At 41.3% G+C, this 25063-nt stretch overlaps 1 protein-coding gene across 15 annotated transcripts in view; it reads right to left on the bottom strand.

Annotated features, from left to right (window-relative positions):
* EZH2 (enhancer of zeste 2 polycomb repressive complex 2 subunit) overlaps positions 1–25063 on the bottom strand; it is a 425637-nt gene that overhangs the window by 278421 nt on the left and 122153 nt on the right. For all 15 annotated transcript variants that reach the window (XM_029589584.1, XM_029589586.1, XM_029589588.1 and 12 more), the window contains 2 exons: positions 10796–10912; positions 7520–7640 (listed from right to left, as the gene is read on the bottom strand). In XM_029589584.1, coding sequence (XP_029445444.1) covers positions 7520–7640; positions 10796–10912 — 238 coding nt within the window. The remainder of the gene's footprint in view (positions 1–7519; positions 7641–10795; positions 10913–25063) is intronic.

The raw sequence follows: 25063 nt of genomic DNA on the forward strand, positions 1-25063 counted from the left end.
TCATTTCTTCTCTACTTATAGGCTAACTAGGTTGTTCGCTCAAGAACAGCCGCTATTTCTGACACTCTGTGGGAACGCGGATCGGGTTCGGCGACATGTCTCTAGGATATATGCTTTGCTGAATGATGGAAAAGGAGGGAAGCCTTTATATCGCACACGCTGGGACTCTGATCTGGGCGGAGCCATGACCGGGAAGGCCTGGGAATCTTGCTACCTGCGCATTTCTAGGTGCTCAGTCTCTGCGACACTGAAAGAAAATGGCTATAAACTTCTTTATAGATGGTACCTCACACCGGCACGTTTGCACAAAATGTCCTTGCGCCCCAATGCCAGCTGTTGGAGGTTGTGTGGCCTAGAGGGTACCTTCTTTCACATGTGGTGGGATTGCCCTAAGGTGGTACAGACCTGGACGAGTATTCAGGACTATATTCAGAATACCTTACATTTTAAGATCAACTTAACTCCCCAGTTTTGCCTTTTACAGGCTGACCCGGAGGAGGGTAGCTCCGGGGAACGAGCATTGACGGCGCAGGTCGTACTAGCGACCAGGTGTGAAATTGCGTTCTGGTGGAAGCGGGCAGACACCCCAACCCTGAGTGATGTTCTGCACAGACTGGATAGGGTGTACCTTATGAGTCATCTTACTGCAATCAGGCAGGATCAGCTACCTAAATTTCAGAAGATCTGGGGGCCCTTTTCTAGGGGGAAACTTAAGGATTGATATCTGGTAGTAACACAATTGTGGAGAGGTAGATCCACTCTACTGGCGTCCTTAAGGAGGTACATTTCTTTTCTAACTATGACATTTCTCTTCACCTCATTGTCCTCTTAATGGGCTCTACATCTACTCCTCGGGATAGGTCGGTAAAGGAATTTTGGATGAACTGGTTTGGGGGGGGGAGGGTGGGATGGGTAAGGGAGGGTCGGGGTACAGTGGACGCAATAAAAGCGAAGGTCCACACAGAGTTTAAGCAGTTTTTATTCATCTGTTAGTTTCACACCACCACATTGATGTCAAGCATTATGTTGTTTTTGATATATGTATATACTATGACATACTGAGCAATAGCTGTGCTTTGGAGAGTAGACTTGGGTCCCATATGCGCGGGAGGTGGCATTCTCTTAAGCGGGCTCTCAGTTTACTGAGGCGGGACGCATGTGTAGAAATCATGTACTTCCACTCTGCGTTGTCTAGAGTGTACAATGTATGTCCTTCGGTGCACTATGTCGTTTACACTGTGGAGTGATACTATACCTTTGTATGTCCTTCAGTTTTAATTCAATAAAATACAAATTTCAAAAAAAAAAAAAAAAAAGCAGAATGAAAATACAAACAAAAAACAAACTTTGAAATGTTTGTATGCTAATGCCAGAAGTCTAAGAAGTAAGATGGGAGAATTAGAATGTATAGCAGTAAATGATGACATAGACTTAATTGGCATCTCAGAGACATGGTGGAAAGAGGATAACCAATGGGACAGTGCTATACCAGGGTACAAATTATATCGCAATGACAGAGAGGAGCACTCGGGAGGAGGTGTGGCACTTTATGTCCGGGATGGAATAGAGTCCAACAGGATAAACATCCTGCAGGAGACTAAATACAAAATTGAATCTTTATGGGTAGAAATCCCTTGTGTGTCGGGGAAGACTATAGTGATAGGGGTATACTACCGTCCACCTGGTCAAGATGGTGAGATGGACAGTGAAATGCTAAGAGAAATTAGGGAAGCTAACCAAATTGGTAGTACAGTAATAATGGGAGACTTCAATTACCCCAATATAGACTGGGTAAATGTATCATCGGGTCACGCTAGAGAGATAACGTTCCTGGATGGAATAAATGATAGCTTTATGGAGCAATTGGTTCAGGAACCGACGAGAGAGGGAGCAATTTTAGATCTAATTCTCAGTGGAGCACAGGACTTGGTGAGAGAGGTAACGGTGGTGGGGCCGCTTGGCAATAGTGTTCATAATATGATCAAATTTGATTTAATGACTGGAAGGGGGCAGTAAGCAAATCCATGGTCTTGTGCTAAACTTTCAAAAGGGAAACTTTGATAAAATGAGAAAAATTGTTAGAAAAAAACTGAAAGGAGCAGCTACAAAAGTAAAAAATGTCCAAGAGGCATGGTCATTGTTAAAAAATACCATTCTAGAAGCACAGTCCAGATGTATTCCACACATTAAGAAAGGTGGAAAGAAGGCAAAACAATTACCAGCATGGCTAAAAGGGGAGGTGAAAGAAGCTATTTTAGCCAAAAGATCTTCATTCAAAAATTGGAAGAAGGATCCAACAGAAGAAAATAGGGTAAAGCATAAACATTGGCTAGTTAAATGTAAGACATTGATAAGACAGGCTAAGAGAGAATTTGAAAAGAAGTTGGCTGTAGAGGCAAAAACTCACAGTAAAAACTTTTTTAAATATATCCGAAACAGAAAGCCTGTGAGGGAGTCAGTTAGACCGTTAGATGATCGAGGGGTTAAAGGGGCACTTAGAGAAGATAAGGCCATCGCGGAAAGATTAAATGATTTCTTTGCTTCGGTGTTTACTGAAGAGGATGTTGGGGAGGTACCCGTAATGGAGAAGGTTTTCATGGGTAATGATTCAGATGGACTGAATCAAATCACGGTGAACCTAGAAGATGTGGTAGGCCTGATTGACAAACTGAAGAGTAGTAAATCATCTGGACCGGATGGCATACACCCCAGAGTTCTGAAGGAACTAAAAAATGAGATTTCAGACCTATTAGTAAAAATTTGTAACTTATCATTAAAATCATCCATTGTACCTGAAGACTGGAGGATAGCAAATGTAACCCCAATATTTAAAAAGGGCTCCAGGGGCGATCCGGGAAACTACAGACCGGTTAGCCTGACTTCAGTGCCAGGAAAAATAGTGGAAAGTGTTCTAAACATCAAAATCACAGAACATATAGAAAGACATGGTTTAATGGAACAAAGTCAGCATGGCTTTACCCAGGGCAAGACTTGCCTCACAAATCTGCTTCACTTTTTTGAAGGAGTTAATAAACATGTGGATAAAGGTGAACCGGTAGATATAGTATACTTGGATTTTCAGAAGGCGTTTGACAAAGTTCCTCATGAGAAGCTTCTAGGAAAAGTAAAAAGTCATGGGATAGGTGGCGATGTCCTTTCGTGGATTGCAAGCTGGCTAAAAGACAGGAAACAGAGAGTAGGATTAAATGGGCAATTTTCTCAGTGGAAGGGAGTGGACAGTGGAGTGCCTCAGGGATCTGTACTGGGACCCTTACTTTTCAATATATTTATAAATGATCTGGAAAGAAATACGACGAGTGAGATAATCAAATTTGCAGATGACACAAAATCGTTCAGAGTAGTTAAATCACAAGCAGATTGTGATAAATTGCAGGAAGACCTTGTGAGACTGGAAAATTGGGCTTCCAAATGGCAGATGAAATTTAATGTGGATAAGTGCAAGGTGATGCATATAGGGAAAAATAACCCATGCTATAATTACACAATGTTGGGTTCCATATTAGGTGCTACAACCCAAGAAAGAGATCTAGGTGTCATAGTGGATAACACATTGAAATCGTCGGTACAGTGTGCTGCGGCAGTCAAAAAAGCAAACAGAATGTTGGGAATTATTAGAAAGGGAATGGTGAATAAAACGGAAAATGTCATAATGCCTCTGTATCGCTCCATGGTGAGACCGCACCTTGAATACTGTGTACAATTCTGGTCGCCGCATCTCAAAAAAGATATAATTGCGATGGAGAAGGTACAGAGAAGGGCTACCAAAATGATAAGGGGAATGGAACAACTCTCCTATGAGGAAAGACTAAAGAGGTTAGGACTTTTCAGCTTGGAGAAGAGACGACTGAGGGGGGATATGATAGAGGTGTTTAAAATCATGAGAGGTCTAGAACGGGTAGATGTGAATCGGTTATTTACTCTTTCGGATAATAGAAAGACTAGGGGGCACTCCATGAAGTTAGCATGGGGCACATTTAAAACTAATCGGAGAAAGTTCATTTTTACTCAACGCACAATTAGACTCTGGAATTTGTTGCCGGAGGATGTGGTTAGTGCAGTTAATATAGCTGTGTTTAAAAAAGGATTGGATAAGTTCTTGGAGAAGTCCATTACCTGCTATTAAGTTCACTTAGAGAATAGCCACTGCCATTAGCAATGGTTACATGGAATAGTCTTAGTTTTTGCCAGGTTCTTATGGCCTGGATTGGCCACTATTGGAAACAGGATGCTGGGCTTGATGGACCCTTGGTCTGACCCATTATGGCATTTTCTTATGTTCTTATGTTCTTAGGATATCGACAAAGAATATGCATGAGAGTGGTTTGCATGCACTGCCTCCATTGAATGTAAATTTATTTCATCCTACCACCCAACATACAGCTTTTACCAAAGGAAGAGAGATAGGAGATTCCAGCCCTACTAGGAAACCACTCTCTATCACTAAGGAGTGTTAGGTCTTTTCCTTCTGCTTGCCATCTAAAGGGACACTGACTCAGCTCATATAACTGAAAAAAAAAAAAGAGGTTCTTTTGGACTGTTTATTTTTGTAAGAAAGATTATCTGGAGAATTTTTTTTGTGATTTGGAAAATACTTTTGGTTGCAGTAAACTTTTTGTTGCACACACGACCAGAGTATCCAGCACTTTTCTTCGATATCAACAGTACCCTCAAGCAAAGACATCCTCCAAGCAGAAGTTCTGTGAACCAAGAGAGATCAAAGGAAGTGAGAGACTGTATGTCTAGGACTCCGGAGGTATATCCTGCTTTCCGCAGGAATGAACCCCAGCATCCCGTAACCTGTTTTGGTGCAAAGGAGGAGGATAGCTGGAAGTAAGAGTGGCCTTGGGGACAACAGTAAGTAAGCCCTGCTGCATTCTGGGAGATCCCGAAGAGAGGATTACAATCAGATCTGCCTAACTGCAATTTTCATATTAGTGGACCCTGAAACAAATCTTTTAAAATATAAAAGCGTCCAGCCAAAATTTTATACATGAACTAAAAATCAGAATCAAATTGGCAACCATTATTTTTCAGGAAAAATACCAGAGTTCTTTTTTGTTTATATATTGCTCTCCATTTGGTTCTTGTCAGGCTATCAGTATTCCCTGATTTTTCTTCATCTGTTCCTTACCTATAAGCAGACCATCTGAGATGAAATTCCATTCATGGTATCTGCAAATGCTGCTGCTTTCAGGTAGGCTTCATTGCACAAATTATGCTTGCTGTATTCCACCTGAATCTTGCTTCAAAAGTCAAAGAAGCAGGAGCTTGGGAATAGAAATCAGTTCTCTCAAATAGTACTTTAGAGCAGTGGTTCTCAACCGGTGTGTCGCGACACACCAGTGTGTCGCCAAGAACACGCAGGTGTGTTCCCACACTTCCTGGTCCCCCCCTGACCGAGCTGCTCCCCGGTCCTCCTCCGCCCGGGCGGAACGCGGCAGAACAGGTGCCGTCAGCGGCACCGGCATGGTCTCTTCTTCCTGCCCCCCCCACCCCCACCCCGCGGCCCGGAAGAGGAAGTGGTGAGCAGCGGGTGTGCGCGCGGGAAGAAGAGACCATGCGAGTGTGGTCAGCATCGGCCCGAAGAACAGAAGAGAGACATGGCCGGAGGAATGAGCAGCGCGGCTCGGAGAAAATGAAAAATGAAGGAGAACATCAACCCCCGCGGCCCATGGGACTCCTTTCTCCGCGCGAGGGCTGAAAATGAAGGAGGTTAGGGTTGGGAGGAGGCTGCTGCTGCCGCTAGTTCCGGGGAGGGAGGGAAAGAGAGAAAGTGAATGAGCAAGCAAGCTTGCATGTTTGAGATCCTGTGTGTGTATGGTGTGAGTGAGATAGTATGTATGTGAAGGATTGAGAGTCTGTATATGTGAAAGAGAGTATGTCTGTGATGGAGAGCCTGCCTGTGAGAGAGAGAGCATGAATGTAAGTTTACGATTGGGAACCTGTATGTGTAAGTTTGTGATTGAAAACCTGTTTGTGTGAAAGAGTATGTGTGTATGATTGAGATCCTTTGTGTGTGAGAGAGATCATGTGTATGTATGATTAAGAGCCTGTGTCTATAAGTAAGAGAGAGAGCATGTGTGTCTGTGTGTGATTGAGAGCTGGTTTAGGTGAGGGAGCATGTGAGTATGTGATTGAGAGCCTGTGTGTAAATGAGAGAAAGAAAGAGAGCATGTTTGTAAGCATGTGAATGAGAGTCTGTGTGTGAGAGAAAAAGACAGCATGTATGTGTGTGATTGAAAGCCTGTGTGTGTAAGCGTGAAAAGATAGACAGCATGTGTGTAAGTGTGTAATTAAGAGCCTATATAAGTGAGAGAAAAAGCATGTGTATATGTGAGTGACTGAGAGCATATGTGTATAGGTGTGTAATTGAGAGCCATTGTGAGAGAGCGCTGGTATGTGACTAAGAGAGAGGAGAAAGTTCCAAGCAAACCACCCCTCCTCCTGCTAATTCAAAACAATCTCAGGAGATCTGGATATCAAACGTTCCCAGGTATGCAGAGCAAAAACATTTTTGTATCCTTATTTTTCATTACTGGGTCTTTGTGTCTGCTATTTTGAAATATTTTATTGTTATCTAGAAATTTTTTATAAGAGTTTTTTTAATTATTGGATATTCCACTTAGCAGCTGTTTCGAAATAATCTGTTCTTTTTGTTAGTATGGTTTTACTGCTACTGATTTTATATTTCTTGATTTGTTTTATAAGGATGGGTGATGTTTCTTTTTTCCTTTATTACACTGCATACAGAGACTCTGGCTTGTTGCAGTTTCCAATTCAGTTCTTGTCTGCATGCTTCTAGTTATGCGTTTTGGTCTCTTTATTTTATGTTAGGTGAGGGTCAGCACATGTGATTCAGGTGAGGTTTTCTGCTGGCGTGTAGTTTCTGTGTAGGGCTCTATAGCAGCCTGGCTTGGTCCATTTTCCTAATAGGAGGTGTATTTGTGTCTTAAGGCCTGGTGTAATATTTTCAGTGTTGCCTTTTCTTAGGTAAGGTGGTTACTGTTTAAGTGTTGGAAATTGGTGCTGTTTTGGTGTGGGATGTTTACTATTTATGCAATTTCTGTTCAGACAGAATACAAATCTTTTCCTTGTGTCATTTTAAACAATAAAAATAATTACCAGACCTTTACTTTTTATTTCCGCCGTGAATTGTAATGAGCAGTGTGTCACACATGTGAGCTTGGCCTGTCAGGAGTGTCACGATGGGAAAAGGGTTGAGATCCACTGCTGTAGAGTACCTAGCAATGTAACCATGTCACTACTAATTAAAATAACCTAAACTCAACCGTGAGTTCAACAGACGTTCTTCTTAATTAACCCTGTAATTTTATCTTGAATTTTATAAGTTCAATGCCAGTGTGGCTGAGGAATTGTTTCCCTGGTTGCAGCATGCCTTTATTTCACTACATGCAATTTTACTTTACAAATCCTGGCACAGAAGACAGTCCACAGTGCTGCAGGGCTGGCCAAGAGCAGTTAATGTGCATGGACTCACCTCTATCTCCATGCACCTTCCCATCATAGTTTTTAATAAGTTCTTCAATGAAGGTTCCATCTTGGTCAAGGATTTCATCCCCCATATAAGGAATGTTATGTAAAACAGTTTCATCCTCCACCTAAAAAGAAAATCATACATGGAATGTAATTTGTCTACATCAGTTGCATTACAAATACCAACAGAGCTATACCCTTTTACAAAGCAAACTGATAAACACGGCACAATAAATTTCAATGCGACAACAGTAGCGTGTGTACTATACATTATTAAGACCAAACAAAGGCGTCACATACATTCAGAAGCTGCATGGTACTACTACAAAAATCTAAAACGATTTAAAAACCAATACAGAATATAGAATGGAATAGGTTTCATTTTTTATTTCAACTCATATGGTTAATTTATTTGGTACAGAATGGACATTTGCTTTTTTGTTTCCCACCCTTCTATTCTGCAGTCAGTCCAAGTCTTCTAGATATTCTGGAAGGCTCCTAGGCTATCTATTCCTCCATCTAGCTCATGTACAACTTAGGAGTACTCTTGGCTAAATCTGGGCATGGGTCCCATCATTAAGACTCAGCTCAAGTAGCAAGGGCCAACTAGTGCTGCAAGGGATGGAGAACCTCCTCTCCCCAATCCCCAGAATGAACCACCTGCAATTAAATTTCACTAGAGTGAGGAAAATAGAAAGATCTACATCCTACCACCCTTCTTTCTCTTTGTCCCCAAGAAATACCGTCACCTCTCATTAGATGGAACCCATCCTCCACCTTCTCCCCCTCCACTGAACCACCTGTTGCCATGATGGAGAGAAAGAGGAAGGGTCAGTGATGCTTTCCCCCAAAAAGCTATAGCAGTTGGAAGGGAAGAGGCGAGAAAGCACAGGAGCAAAACAAAAAGGAGACACACTGAGAAATGAGTTCTGGAGGAAAAGAACAGAGCATATAGAAGGAAAATGGGTAAGAGGCAGCTGAAGAAAGAAAATTAATTTTAAAAAAATACACCGTTGAACAATACACAAAGTAGGATACAGTAGCACTGAACTAGAAAATAAAAAGGAAAACACCAGAGAATGAGAATAGAGATGCAGTCAGAAAATCAAGCCAAAGACACTGAAAGGTGAGAAAATTATTTTTTTGCTTGAAAGAGATTATAAATGAATTACTCAAACACAAAATATCCAGAGACCCAATTTAATGTATCATGACCTGGATGGTATCTCCCTCAGAGAGAATTATATGTTGGAAATAGGTGAATCTGTTCGATTTGGCTTTATTCCATACGTAAGGCATATGTGGCTAGTCCTGAAAGTAATGGGACCTTATATCTTATGGTAACAAAACATGCTTTTTATTTACTGGAAATTGGATATTTTGAGAATAGATTTCTACAATTTTTTGCCTGGACTATCTACAAAAATTGCTTACTCATCGCCGATACTACATGAACAAGTATTCTAGATTTGCCCACCAGAACTCTGGTAACCTCACTGATCAACAGCCACACCCTCACCTACTTACCACACAATTCTAGAAGATCCTGGAGCTGCAGATAGAGAACAAAATCACTATCTACCTCCTTAAAAAAGTAGTATAAACTATCAATGTAAATTTCACATATTGTGACTTTTCCAATTATTTTGAAATAAACAAAGTAGTAATAGATGATAATCCTTTTATTGGACTAACAACACATTTCCTAACTAGCTTGAGAGCTACACTCCATTTGGTCAACACAGAATTATTTGGAAAATTGTTTTACTTTAAAAATGATTTTAAATGTAATTGATTCTTATATGTCCATCTTTTAGTTTTTAAATGTGTGTGTAGGTGACCACTACAATTTGACTGTTGGTGCCAACCCAGAGATGAGGGATTTCCAGCTGCAACTATAGCTGGGCTATGGGAAGGCAAACAAGATACTGAGGCTGTTTCACAGAGAAGAATCTATCCCAGCAGCTAGATATCACCCAAAAAGGAAAATATGCTGCAGCCCCTGAGCTGCCAGAGACAGAGATATTGTTTAGGTAAGCCAAGGGTGGTGAAACTACGGCCCATGGGCCAAAACCAATCCCTCTCTCTCTTTTCTGCAGCCCATCTACCTCAAAACTCCTTCCCTATTGCATCTAGCCAGACGCCATCTGTCACTAGCAGCCACCCAATGTCATCAATGCATCATTACGGGCCTCTGCTGACGACACTGAGCAGGCTGCAGTAAGATGGCAGTGGTGTAGGAGTAGTAGGCATCACCGGTGTCATCTCTGATATAAAGGCAGGAAATAACGATACCTGCAGGGGGTGGGATGGGGCTTAGTCAGCAATCACAGCAGAGTCACAGAAGGCTGGAAAATGATCCCAAGGCCCACTTAGTCCAGAATCAGCACTGTGTGAAGCTAGACATGAATTTTTACTACGATGGTACACATAGGGTATGTTTTCCTCATTGTTGCCACTGCTTTAGTCCTTAGAAAACCACAATAGTAATGTGTTTTTTGGGGTTTTTTTGTTTGGTTTTTTTTTTAAGGGTCCCCCTGCCACCCCCTATCCCCCCAGTGCAGACAAAAGCCAGTACTTGATTCTAGTTAAAAGAAAAAAAAAAGGTTTGCCCACCTGTGAGATAGATAGAGGTTGCGAGAAAGAGACTGGGGGAAGGAAGGAAGAAAAGAAGAGCAGCCTGGAAGAGGAAAATAAAAAAAAATACAAACCTCTCATCTCTCCACCTCAAAAAAAATGCAAAGCAACCATAACAACCATGAATTTAGGAGTACAATAATGGAAAATCAATAAAAAGCAAAACCAAAACAGTATAAATAAGGGAAAAAATATCATACTTTCCCTGGCTCCTAAATATATAGAATGGTGCCTAACTTTTCTACCACATACATATGCAGACACACACGGCCATATATTTTATATCAGTGCCTGTTTTCACACCCATCCTTCTTCAGTAAATAATTAGCTTTTTAATCACAAGGAAATAATCCAGCAAAACTAAACATTTTCCCACATTAATAATCTGCAAATGACTGACTGGAGGAAGCTAGAAAGTTTAACAAATATTTCTTTGGCCTTTCCCTTACTTCCTATGGTATAGGGACCAATTTAAACACTGGGCTTCTAGTTCTACTGGTTCAGATTACAAGTGTCATCTCACCTTTCCACAGCAAGGGAAAAAAAGGACATCTGTTTTCTCTTAAAGCATGCAATGTTTAGCAAAAGCTAAAGCCTTAACTAGTCTGAGTTTAGATTAACATGGAAGTTTTAGATTCCATACCATAAAATTCTGCTGGAGGGGAGACCAGGAATACATTATAGGCACCGAAGCAACTGCATTCAGAGTTTTCAGTGGGATGACCTGCTTAGGAAACTCCAAGTCGCTGATCACAGAACACTAAAGAAAAAAAACAAAACAAAACAAAAAACAATTTCTATAAATTTTCAAAAAGCAAGGGCAGGGAAATGAGTCTTTTCTTCCAGATTGGTAGTCCAGTAATAAAACTGCTATGTTCTTAGGTTTGGTTTTCCTATCCTTCTTCTGAGGATGAAGGCATGGGTGATCACAGCCCCATCATGGTGCCTGCAACTTTTTTGTGAGAGAATACTGCACAAGTTTGCCATCGTCTTCTGCAGCCCATAACATTTGGTCTTTCCCACTGCTCCCCTATCCAGGTATTGGCTAGGCTTGACCCTGCTAAGCTTCAAATCTAATAAACACTGGCTCTCCCAAATCAATGTGTAGCTGAGATGGGGCACAGAGAGTTCCACAGATTAAAAAGATTTAAAATTCACATACACATAATCCACATAAAATAAAAATTTTTAAAAACACGCACAAAAAATTAAACAGAAGACAGATGATAGGAAATTTTGTTCAACAACATGGCTACTTCCAGGACAGTCACCATGTCAACTATTTTTAAAGTGTGTAAATTTATATTGAGGCTTTCACCCAAACAATTTCAATACAACTTAATATCACTTAAAGGAGTTCTTCATGCTAAATGTGTAAAAACTACAACAAAACTACAACAAAACTACAACAAAAACTACAACAAAACTACATTTGTGCGCGCCGGGTAGCACGCTCAAATGTACCTCACGCACGTAGGTTTTAAAATCCGGCCCTAAGGAAACACCATACACTTATAGGGGAATTTAAGAAAAAGAATGCTCCTAACTCTAGTACCTGTGTTCTTAATTCCAAAAAATCCTCTCTTTTCAATTTACGTTTTCTTACATAAATCTGAAAAAACATTAACCCTACCACATAAAAAAGGAAGGGATCTGTTCTTTTAAAAAAAAAAAAAAAAGTCATAACTAAATCTATATCCATTTCCAAAGGAAATGTTACTATCAAGACCTCTAAACCAGAATTTCTGAGATATGTTTCTAATAAATCTGTCAAATTGTAGAAACACACTCATTGTGATGGAGACCCTCATAACATCTGAGCTTTAATATCTCTAAATTCTTCAGTGCCTTCAGTGCTTTCAAACTATTTTTAAAACATTTTTGCACACAAAATTGCACTCATCTCAAGTGATGCACCTTCTGTAGCAGTGTCCAACTTTGTTAACCCTATGCAGGCTGTATTAAGTCTAACCATCTTCCTATTGGTCATTTTTTCAAATTTTGTTATGACATGTGCATGGGAATATCCTGTCACCCATTTTGAAATCAAACAAACTTACACAGATTGCAAAATTTTTATGGTTTAAAAAACTTTTATTCATTGCATATACCAAGTTTACATAAAATACAACATTTAACCTGTTGCGTTCGTGCCTCTTCTCGCCCCTCGCTCCACCCTCTTTACCTTGGGAGCGACTCCCTTCGGCTCTGACGGAGTGTTGCGGCAACGGCTTCTCCCTGCTCTTGGTCCCGGTGTCCTCGGGCTGGCTTGATGCTACGGATCCGCCATGCTCCTGATGACGTAGGGTGCGCGCGCGCTCCAGACTTTGTACCAGCAAGGGCGCGAACCTCGGGGGCGTCCTCCCGTAGTGACGCCCCCGAGGGCGTCTTTGTTTAAAAGTTCTTTGTTTGCTAACCTCTAACGAGTTAGCAAGGAACTCCAACAGGACTTGCTTCGGCAGTCCACGATACTTGCAACAACGATCCGCGTCAGCCAGGGGAATCCATCCCCACGGCTCGGCCTTTTCAAACTTACCAGAGTACACACTCCACGGGGGCTCCGCTCTCTATCCTTGATTTCAGATTGCCGGAATACTTAGAAGACTTCTCATTGCCTGGAAGCGATCGCGGATGTGAACACAGTGAGTTCTATTGTACATAGGAATCGGTACTCACTCCACGAGGGCCTAAATTCCTATAGCTCTGAAGACTCCCTTCATCCAAGACGCTATCGCAGGTACGGAGATCGAGAGTTACATTGGCAAGATTGCAGATAGGAACCGGTACTCGTTCCACGAGGCCCATGTTCCTAGAATCTTTTACAGACTCTCTTCTACTTTAGAAGCCATTTCATATACAGCTATTGTGAGTTCTTATTACAAACTGTGTAGAGGAACCAGTGCTCGCCTACGGCTCCTGTTCCTGAATATACTGAAGACTCTCTGTGGCATAGAGACCATTGCAGACATCTACTATTGTGAATGTACCATCTTGTATCCAGTATACCTTGTCTACTCACTCCTTCTAGGCTCTCTCTACAGCTCAGCGACCCAGAGATTACATTCCAGTATCAGAAGGACTTCAGCCCTACCGGACACCTCGACTCACTACTGCCACCTCTGGTGGTCCAGCTTCCACTTAATAAAGAACTGTGTTTATCTCATATTCTAGCCTAGTCGGTGGTTCCTCTCAGGATCTCCTCCTGAGGGCGCTGTCATCTGCCATCGGCCCAGGGATTCACCATTTCCTCCTAGTGCTCATTCCTTACACTACTATCACTCTGTGGGAGCCAACCACTACAGACCACTAACACTGCTCACGGAAGTATTATATAGATAGCTACCTTCTCTTTCTATGGGACTTGCCAGCAGCCTATATATAACAGATTACTACTCCGTAGCGGAGGCATGATAGATTGCTAACTCAGTAGCGAAGTACAATATCCTATTGTTAGCTCTTCTTAGAGTATCATAGAACAGATTGTCAACTCCTCTTCTCTGGGGAGTTGGTCCATAACAGCTTGCTACCTCCTTTCCTTACAGGAGCATCTAACAGTAGTTCGCTACAGTTTACTAACTCTGCTTTCCTGGCAGGACCAGAACTACAGATAGCCAACTCCTCCCTTCTGGAGGAACAGATCATGACAGATTGCTACTCCTCCTCCTCTCAAGAGAAAAGCAGAACAGTTTGCTAACTCCGCCCTCCTGGCGGAGTGAGTGACAGCAGATTGCTAACTCCTCCCCCTCTGGAGGAGGAGAGCGTAACATAACCAATGTTCAAAACAATGAGAATTTTTAATCCCCTTTTACACCCTTATTAAACAAATTGCAATAAACAAGAACATCACAATTCAAGTCTGAGAGAGCAAAAATAATTAAATATAAGTCCATATAAGAGGGAAGAGAAAACAAGTAGAGGCCAAGGATACCTGATACTGCTTCCAAAGATCCATTTGTCACAAGGGGGTTCATAGATTTGTCCAAACTTAGCGAAACAGCTAAAGATAATTTTAGCTCTTTCTATCCAACCAACATTGAGGAAGGTGTTGCAAGTTGGGCCGCGCTCTTAGAAGATTCTTTAGACAAGGAAATTCCACTAGTATCGAAATTGAAATCGAGAAAAAAATCACTCATCTTGGCTTACCGTCAACATCAGATCTTTGAAGATATAGCTGCGACATAGTGAAAGTTGTTGGCGAAACGTACGCTCCCCTAACTCATTATCGGCTTATCGCCCTCTATTAAATTCATACCGTATCGCCATCCAGGATTCCAAGTGTGCTTTCTACTCCAAATGTATTCACGACATTGGCTATAACCCCAAAGAACTGTTTAGAATAGCTAAAACTTTGACAAAAACTTCCTCTGCACGTCAATTCCTACATGCAGCTTTAATTGTACTAATTTTTTGAATCACTTTGTAGGCAAAATCTCTACTCTTTCAGCCTCGTTTTCCTCTGTCACAGATCAGCTCCAATCGGATTCAATACTTTCCGAACCTACATGGAATGACTTTGATTCTGTTTCCTCTCTAGAACTAGAGCAGATCATCTCCAAATTAAATCCCGCTCGATGCCACTTGAATCCTTGCAATATTGCGATACTGAAGGGGATTTACTACCATCTCTATGAACACTAGTCAATCTATCTTTATCAGAGAGTTCACTTCTGGAAACACTTAAGGAAAACAGTGGTGAAATCTCTTTTAAAAAACAGACCAATTTTGGTGGGCTATTGGTGGGATCCAAGATGGCCGACTGTGCAGGACGTGCCTGAGACGCTCTCATCAGGCCCCGAATCATTTCGATATGCCCCATTCCAGCAGGAAACACGGGCTAGGGAGCGTGAAACTTCGCCAGTTCCTCTTTCCTCACAAGTTGAGGGGCCTGATGGATACCCATGTGTGCCGGGGATCTTTTGTACCGGGATCAGGCTCACTGGAGGTATCGGGAAGAAGCGGAACCTGACGCTCTCCCTGAGCTATTGACATCTCTCTTCCCGGAGCAATGGACTGCCCCGGTAAATCCCGTGGAGGCAAGGATAATTCAATCAAGTTTTTTTGGCATCCTAGATGGTAAAGGGGACAGCCATTCATTTCTCGAGGCTGAGCACATATTGGGGCAAGATCTGGAGTCTTTGAGCCCCTTGTAATCCAGAGGATAATGCTGTCAGCGCTGCAGCACGGCAGTTGGAGGGAGAGATATTGCTACACCTGGAGTATCTATGCCTGAATTGGTAAGACCTGCTTCTATTACCCTGGAATCCATTTGGGAGGTGATTCAGACTTTGAATCATAATATAGGTTAAACAAATACATCCAGGTGGTTACCTCTTTGGGACAGCTAGATAACAGTTTTGAAAATGGGAGAAAGAGAAGTTTCCATAAATAAAAATTTGTCAGCAAACCTTATATTGGAAAATTGGAAGTGTATCCGCAATACAACAGTCTAAAGAAAATCAATTCCTAATTAATAGGATGGAGCAGCTGGAAAACCAAGAGCGGGGGGAGGAATTTACATATTAATTTTCCTAAAGATCCTCAATTTCCCCTAATGATATGTGGAAGAAACATCTGCTAGAAGTTTTAAAAATTCCTGAACAAATTCTTCCCCTGGGTACTTACAGTTTATTATATCCCACAGTTTAAAAAGGTCTCATCAGATCAAAAGGGATTTCAAGTCTTTTTCACCTACTGACTCTCCTCAGATGGCTTTAATATGTTGGAGTCCACTCAAAAGGATTTGATTTCTCCAGCTACACTTATTGTTAATTTTCAACTGGAGTCCAATAGAGAGTGGATATTGAAGATGTTTTTTTCATCACTGATTGGACACTTTTTTTTTTAGATTACAAAGTCTGTATCTACCCAGATTTGGCTAGGCAAACCCAATGGAAAAGAAAGCAGTTCCTACTATTAAGACCTAGGGTTTGAGAAATAGGAGCCTTTTTTCTTTTTTCAATTTTAATCTTTATTAATTTTTCATTGATTACATCATGAAAAAACATTAACAAATATGTACTCCAATATTTAAAGCAAAAATTTTACATTCAAACACATTTATCAATTGGTGTACATAAAACATAATTGGGGGAGAATTTCAACTTGAATATTAAGGAAAATGAATATCTATAGGTCCCTCCAAAAATCACTGGGGACTATACCTAGATATTACTTAAACATAAATAGGAGAAAGGAGATTCTAATTCTTTTAAGGACCCTTTACCTTAATATATTTCAAACTTCTGAAAACCGATTTATCTAACAGGAATGTCTCTAAATGCACTGGATCCGTAAAACCAAATTTTTTCCCCCTATAATTTATATACATATGCAGGGAAATTTTAAAAAGAAAGTTGCCCCCAGAGCCACAACTTGATGTTTTAAAGCAAGGAAGGTTTTTCCTCCTTGCTTGGGTGGCTCTGGCACATCCGGGAAAATTTGGATCTTGGATCCACAAAAAGAAACATCCTTTTAGGAAAAAAATTTCCTGAATAGTTAATCTTTGTCCTGTTCTGACTGGAAAGAGATAAAAAGAGTAGCCATATTCTCGATTATGTCCAGAGACTCCTCCAAGAAGGTAGAAATACCTAAACTTGGAGGATCCTCCAGCCCACCATTTTGAATATTTCTCTCTTTCTTTCTTCCTACTGAAGTAATATATTTTAGATAGATTAGGAAATTCCTCATCTTTATACATTAAATACTTCCCTGAAAAATGTTTTTTAAACATTTCTAATGGTGAAAGTAAACGTGTAATTGGGAAGTTTACCAATTTCAAATTTTTTAACCTCAATGAATTTTCCATTTGTTCTAATTCCTTATGAATATTTAAACTATCATGTATAAATGTATTACCTGATGATTGAACTACTTGCATTTTCTCCTTCAAATCCAATAACTCTCTCACACATTGAGACTCTTGTCCCTTGCTCATTAATTTTCTCAGTATTAGCATTTATCATAGTAGACAATGATCTATTCATTATAGCAATGTTATTATCTAGTTTAGAAATAATCTTCCATACATCAGATAATGTAACATTATCAGGAGTAATATCCTTGATAATGCTACTAGAAAGAGCTGGTAAAGATTCTCCTGATAAAACTTCAATTAAGGATTTCTCGGTCCCTTGGTTTCCAGCTCGAGTTAACAAGCTTACTTCCAAGGGATTAATTCCTACCAGATCCGACGCCAGTTCAGCGGATGGGCTCTTACAAGGCTGTGGTGGTAAAATGGGTCCTTCTCCTGGACTAATGGAAGCCAACGATGAGCTCCCCATTACTTCCTCATTTGGATCAAACCTCCTGCCTTACCACATGTTGATCCATGGGCCGGTGCTTACTTGAGGCACTGGTGATGATGTCAAAGTCCTTGCCTTTCTCTTCTTCCCCATCCGAAGAATAGTTGGGCAATGACAAGACTCCTGGCCAAACACCCAAACTCACCCGGACTAAGCCGGACCAAGCCGCGTGCCCCTTCGGAGCGCGCGGCTTAGGCGTCGCGCCGGCGGCATCTAAGCACCACACTGCTGATGATTTTAAAGAGCGTAGCCATGCCCCTTCCGACGTGCTCTACGTTGTCTTTCCCTGCCACAGCTGTTACAAAGTCCCAGGGCTTCCTCTCAAAGTAAGTACCCAGGTCTCACCAGATGTAATTAGCGGCAGTTACGGGGAGAGGTGGCCGACAGCCCGCTCCTTCTCCTCCTCTCTCTCCCCGGCTAATAGAGCACCGCTGATGATTTTAAAGAGCGTAGCCACGCCCCTTCCAACATGCTCTACGTTGTCTCTCCCTGCCGCAGCTGTTACAAAGTCCCAGGGCTTCCTCTCAAAGTAAGTACCCAGGTCTCACCAGATGTAATTAAAGGGAGCCCTCCTTAGCAGGAGCCTTTTTTCTGTTGAAATTTCTGTGCAAATGTATTATTAAAAACCAGAATGTTTCCTATATTTTTTTCTTACCGTTGCAGCTTACATCTTTTTTTGGCAGTTAAAGTTCTTCCTGTTTCTAATGCTACTTCTTCCCCCATAGCCTTAAACTGAGCACTTGGGCCTAGCATTGTTACCATTGCAATTGTGTGTGATTCCTGATCCAGACCAATTTAGACCCAGCAGATCTTAACAACTTTAGGCCTATCTCCTCACTTCCTTTTCTGGGTCAAACTCATTGAAACTAGTGTCTTTATCCAATTGACTGATTTCATAGAGTCTAAGCAAATTCTGGATCCCCATCAGTTTGGATACAGAAAATCCTTAAGTGCCAAATTTGCTAATTCTATCTTTAATCTACTCATTTAGAAGAGGGTCTCGACTCAGGCCATAGTTACATCTTGGTGTCAGATATCACGGCTCCATTTGACATCATTGATCATGCCATCCTACTACAACGCCTCCCATGAATGTGGCATTTCCGGAATGGTTATACAGTGGTATTCTTCCTTTGTGTCTCATTGACTCAAGCGTTGTCAAGTTTGAAAATAAGTCTTCTCAATGGGCCAAAGTTACAACCAGACTGCCTCAAGGTTCGGCACTTTCAGCTATGCTTTTTAATATGTACTTTATACCTTTGTGAAGTTAGCCAGGTTGTGCGAAGGTTATAAACTGTACGCAAATTACACTCAATTCTTTGTTCGAGTGCATCCTTCATGGACAGATAGTTTATTTAGTGACCTTATGTCTAACAACTATTAAACAATGGTTATTCTTCAACAAGCTATCGCTAATCTATCTAAACGCAATGCCTGTTGATCCAGCGTCCTTTGTCTAAGATCTTTCACAATTCTATTGTGATCGACAACATTTCTTTTCACTGAAGTCTATTTGTAACTTGAGTGTCTAAATTGACCCACTTTATCCTTCCATCCATTTGTTAAAATAGACTCAAGGCAGGATTTTTCAAACTTTGAGTGCTATGTGGCCTTAAACACTTGCTAGAGAAAGCAGACTTTCGAACAGTGGTGGCAAGCTTCCATTCTCTACCCTTAGTAGACTACTGTAATTCTACACTCCTTGGGCTTCCAGTAATAATGCTTAGACCCCTCCAACTTCTGTTGAATGCTGTGGCGTGACTTACTACCGGCATGAGCAAGCGCAAGCACATCACCCAACTGCTCTTTGAGTTACACTGCCTTATGACTGCAGAACGCATAATAATATAAGATTGCAAAACATCACTTTCAATCTGATTTCCTCCCTGGAGCAATTGCTTTACTACGGCTCGACTATCAGTCTCCTCAGCTGCGTTCCACACAACAGGGCCTGTTTAAATGTGCCTTCACCATTGCATGGCAGGCTCGGTATTACCAGAGATTGCGCCTTCTCTGTGGCCACTCCTGTTATCTGGAATTCCTTTCTTGAAGCTCTCGTTGGCAGACAGTGCTAAGTCCTTTAAGACTGTTAAAAAACATGGCTATTCAGACAAGCATTTTATTAAGTCTGCAGAAATTCCCCCGTGCGTTTAGTTTTATTGTTGCTGCAAATTTTTGATGCTTAGTGTGTCTCATGGAAATATTGTGATTGTTTCTACGTACATCGCCCAGGATACGGGCGATTAAGAAATCCAAATAAAGAAAGATAAAAAATCAATCTCTAAAGCAATTGACAAAAATCTTCAGAAAGACTTGCTATGGCAGTCAGTGTAGTTGTCCATTGCTATATATGGGTCAGACTAGAAGACCAGTCAAAGTCCATTTACGAGAACACCAGAGCTGTTTAAAAACTCAAAAGGAACAAGCACCAATGGTTAAAGTTGCCAATCGAGAAAGTCGTGACGTTATCCACCTTCAGGGATGTCTGAATCCTTGCTCCTTGCCTCGAGAGACTCAATTTAACTTTAATCTTTGACTTATTGATCTTGATTACAGTATGAGGTGTTAGCTCATTGACAAGCATTGCCAGCAAGCAGAAAACTATGGATTTGAAACAGTTTTCATTTACAAAATTTGATAACCCGAACAAGGTCGGTGACACAGCTGATCGGCAGGTCTTGGCGAACAGCATGAAGGAGTTTTGGCCCTGTCAAATATATTTATTTATTTATTTAACATATTTCTATACCAGTCTTCATGAAGGGATTCATATCAGACCGGTTTACATGGAACTTAGGGGATTAACTAATTAACCAAACAGGAGAGCCGAAGCAAAGTTACATATAACAAGGAGATTGAACTTGGGGGCTAGAGTAGCCAGGAAGTAGAAAGACAAAAATTAACTAGAGGTAAAATACATATGAATAGTACTGAGACTAATGCGAACGTCCCATCAGTTGGGCTGAGTCTGGAATGAACACTTTAGAAATTAGGGGAAGGCTTGGAGGAAAAGCCAAGTCTTAAGTTTTCGTCGGAAGGTAAGAAGGCATGGTTCCAGTCTTAGGTCAGGCGGCAATTTGTCCAAAGGACTGGCCCGTTGTGGAGAATGCACGCTCTTTGGTGGAAGTTGGAGGCGGGCGGATTTATTTGGTGGGACTAGTAGCGTCCTTTATATGCTTCTCTGATGGGTCTTGCGGATGAGTAGAGTTTGAAAGGGATCTGAAGGTCTAGTGTCAGCTGATTGTGAATGGTTTTGTGGATTATAGTGAGTGCTTTATGTAGGATTCTGTATTTTATTGGCAGCCAGTGCAGATTTCGGAGAATAGGGGTGATATGAGCTCGCCGGTTGGTGTTTGGTTAAGATTCTGGCTGCTGCATTCTGGAGCATCTGTAGTGGTTTGGTGGCGGATATGGGGAGCCCCAGGAGTAAAGCATTACAGTTGTCAGTTTTAGAGAATAACGCTGACTGAAGGACTGTTCTGTAGTCCTGGAAGTGAAGAAGGGGTTTGAGTCTTTTCAGAACTAGAAGCTTATAGAAACAGTCCTTAGTGATATTGTTGATCGATTTCTTTAAATTCAGATGGTTATCTAGGATTACGCCTAAATCTCTTGCTTGGGATATCTGTGTGTCAGGGACTGTTTGATCGGTGTTGGCAGAGTGGTCAGGGGAGATAAGAAGGATTTCTGTCTTGGCTGAATTGAGAACCAGGTTCAGGCTGGTGAGGAGGCTGTTGATGGACTTAAGGCAATTTTCCCAGTAGGTAAGCATTTTTGGAAGAGATTCTTTTATGGGGATCAAGATCTGCACGTCATCTGCATAGAGGTAGTGTATTAAATTTAGGTTAGTGAGAAGTTGACAGAGGGGCAGTAAGTAGATATTGAAGAGGGTGGGAGATAAAGAAGAGCCTTGGGGGACGCCTAGCGTTGACTTGAAACTTGGGGATTCTTTGTATTGACTCTGACCTTGCAGCTTCTGTTGTTGAGGAAGGAGTTGAACCATCTGAGGGCGAGTCCAGATAATCCGATATCTGAAAGGCGGTTTAGAAGAATGGCGTGGTTCACAGTATCGAAAGCCACTGAGAAATCTAGGAGGACAAGTAGTAAGAAAGCCCTTGTCTAGGCCCATAAGGATGTGGTCTGATAGGGAGATAGAAGGGTTTTCTGTACTGACGATTTACGGAAGCCGTACTGGGAAGGGTTTATAGTATTTTATGTTCCTCCAGGTAGTCTGAGAGTTGTGTGTTCACTACTTTCTTCTGTGAGCTTCGCTAGAAAAGGGAGGGTTTGGATATAGGTTCTGGAAGTTGGAGAGTTCTTTTGTGTCCAGGTTGGGTTTCTTCAAGAGAGGTTTGAGGAATGCCGTGTTTTAGCTCATCCGGGTAGATTCCATGGGCTAGGGAGCAGTTTCTGATGTTAGCCAGTGATCTGGAGATGGTGCTCGGGGATGAGGAGTAGCAGTTAAGTTTGGAATTTATTTATTTTATTTAAACAGTTTTTATATACCGGACAAACCGTTTGCACATCGTGTCGGTTTACAAGTTAACTTACTAACCAAAGTATATATATGCATTGCCTTTACAAGGAACAGAATAGCAATCACACACCAGTAAACAAAGCAAGATTTAGATGAGTTTAGTGGTAGGGATTCAAACTGGGAATAATATAAGTTGGGAGCGGGGAGAGAAAAAAAAACAATATAACGAAAACGTAATAACAGTTATGTACAGTAGTTTCATGATGTCTTCGTAGAAAATTGCTGGGTCTTATTTGTGGGAAAGGAGACGGGAAGAGGGCTAGTGGGGTAAATGTTAGAAGTATGGTCAGAGATGGGAGGGGTCAGTAGGCGAGGATGAAGGGGGGGTGGCTTGAAGGAAGAGCAGGTTTTTGAGTTTCTTTTGAAAATGGGTGTGGAGGAGGTTTCAGTGCGTAGGTCTAGGAGGCATGGCGTTCCAGAGGGTGGGGCCAGCGAGAGAGAGGGCTCTATTGGTAGTGGAGATAAGTCTAGTAGATTTTATGGAGAGCGAAACTAGGGTTCCACGTAGGGAGGAACGGGTTGGTCTAGTGGAGATGCGGGGGAGGAACGGTGGGTTTATCCAGTTGAAATGTTTGTTGGTAATGCTTTTGTGAATGAGGGTAAGCGTTTTGTATATGATGCGTGATTGAATGGGAAGCCAGTGGAGATCAATGAGGGTGGGAGTGATGTGGTCTTTCTTATTGACATTTGTGAGGATGCGTGCAGTGGCGTTCTGAAGGAGTTGTAAAGGTTTGATGTAAGGGAGGCCAAGGAGGAGAGAGTTGCAGTAATCAATCTTTGAAAAAATAATAGATTGGAGTACAGTACGGAAATCAGAGAAGTATAGAAGGGGTTTGAGTTTTTTAAGGGTTTGTGGTTTGAATAGCAGCTGCTGAGGGATGGATTTGATGTAAGGTTTGAAATTGAGATGGTTATCAAGTAACACCCAGGTTTCGTGTATTGGATGGGAAAGTAGTAGAGGAGAGGGTTGGGGGTATGGGTGTGACGAGTGTTTAGCAGAGATGAGAAGGAGTTCCGTTTTTTGAGGGATGAGGGATAAGTGCATGTCAGTGAGGAGCTGGTTGATGGAGGTAAGAATGGTGTCCCATTTTTGGAGTGCAGTGAGAATGGAATTTGTGAAAGGAATGAGGATTTGCACATCGTCTGCATAGATGAAGTGTGTCACGCCAAGGTTGGAAAGAAGGTTCGTGAGAGGGAGCATATAAATGTTAAACAGGGTGGAGGAAAGGGAGGTCTGTTGGAATGTGGCCTGTTGGATGGCTGGAAGGTTTCAATTTCCTGAGGGTGGATTCTATCTTGGAGGGTGGATTCTATCTCCAAATATATCATCATCTTCAGAAGGTGATATCTCGTATAGAGCGGAATTCAGAGAATAATTTTGCCAACTTCAAGAGATAATAAAGCAAACAAGATTTATTAAATATGGCCGAAATGCAAGAAGAAATTGCAGAGGTTGACAGGCGTGTCGAAGAGAAAGACACATGGCTCGAAGCGCACACTGGTATCTTAAACAATTCGAACACGAAATATACTGAACTTCAAGCAGATCATCTAACACGAGCTGACAAATTTGAAGGCATAGAGAATCGCATGCTTAGATGCAATTTGCATTTTCGAGAGATACCTGAGATCCCAGAATATTCAGATTGCAAATTGACTATTCAGAGACTTTGAAATGACCTAATGGAAGAAGCTGATGCTGAAACAAAGGATAAGGATTTTTCAATAGATATCAATATGCTCACAGGGCATTGGGACAGTGATATGGTAAACAAGCCATGGGACATTGTGGTTTGCTTTCACAATTTTGTAGTGAAAGATCATATATTTTCATGCGCTAGAAAGATGGCATATTGACAGTGGGAACAACATCCTACTGCAATCTTTGATGACCATCTCTCCCATTTCATTAGGGAAAAGACAAAGAATTTCAAGAGATCACAACATTACGAAGGGAAGGATGCAGATACTGCTGGCTTAGCTCTCACTATCAACAGTTCGACCTACGTGGTGCAGAAGATATAGGAAGCTGAAGATTTGATCAGAGCAGCAGGTTACATAATAAAGAGCACCTCCCCAAGGCCTAATGCCTCTGTAACTACTAAAGACAACAGATCAAGATGGCAGAGAATGGATAAAGGAAGAAGGCAGCTACAGAGGCAATCGGAAGGCTAAATGACTGCAGATGCATAAGCGACATGAGGATATAAAAGGATTGTTCTATGAGTTATATCTCTTGGTGGTATTTTTGCATATTCATCAATGAAAGAGAGTATCATTTATACTCCAAGACGCACAGAGACATCAATGTTTTTTTTCAATTTTATAGGGATCTCTATAGTGCCTACACATCCATTCAAGATTCTGATAGAGCAGAATCTATATAACTCTCCTGTCAATGACTGAACAGCAGCAGTTTTTGGATTAAGAAATTCAAACTATGGAAGTACTACAGGTCATCAAAAATTTTAAAGTGGGAGAGTCCCCTAGCTTAGATGGCTCTACTGCCAAATTTTATAAGGTGTTTGCATTCAATTTGGTTTGTTCCCTTAACTAAGATGTTTTAATTTTTTTGTGAGGTGAGGGAACTTTGCCTATATGGCTCCAATCTAGCTGGTATTACAGTTCTAATAAACCCATCTCTTTGTTGTTCTTATCAACCAATTAAATATTTATCTTATGATACTGGCCAAGGTTTTATCCGACCGTTTAATAAAGTTATCAAAGATAATCAGAGATCAGGTAGGTTTTTATGCATAAGCGAATGTCTGCTGACAATGTACACAAAATAAATTATATAATTTGGTGGTACAAAAAGAAAAGATACCCTCAGTCTTGCTGTCCGTAGATGTGGGAAAAAAGCTTTTTGACATGGTTCATTGGTCATTTTGCTTAAAACTTTATATAAAATGAACTTTGGTCAGATCTTTGTAAATGGAATAGAAACTGTATGATAGCCCAAAGGCCTGTGTGAAGTCAGCGGGAGTTACTCTGAGCTATTTGAAGTAGAGGAGGGAACTCGACAGGGGTGCCCACTCTCCTCCGATACTATTTACCCTGTTTCTGGAGCCTTTTC

Source organism: Rhinatrema bivittatum, chromosome 2 (assembly GCF_901001135.1).
Source record: "Rhinatrema bivittatum chromosome 2, aRhiBiv1.1, whole genome shotgun sequence".
NCBI classification, from domain to species: domain Eukaryota; kingdom Metazoa; phylum Chordata; class Amphibia; order Gymnophiona; family Rhinatrematidae; genus Rhinatrema; species Rhinatrema bivittatum.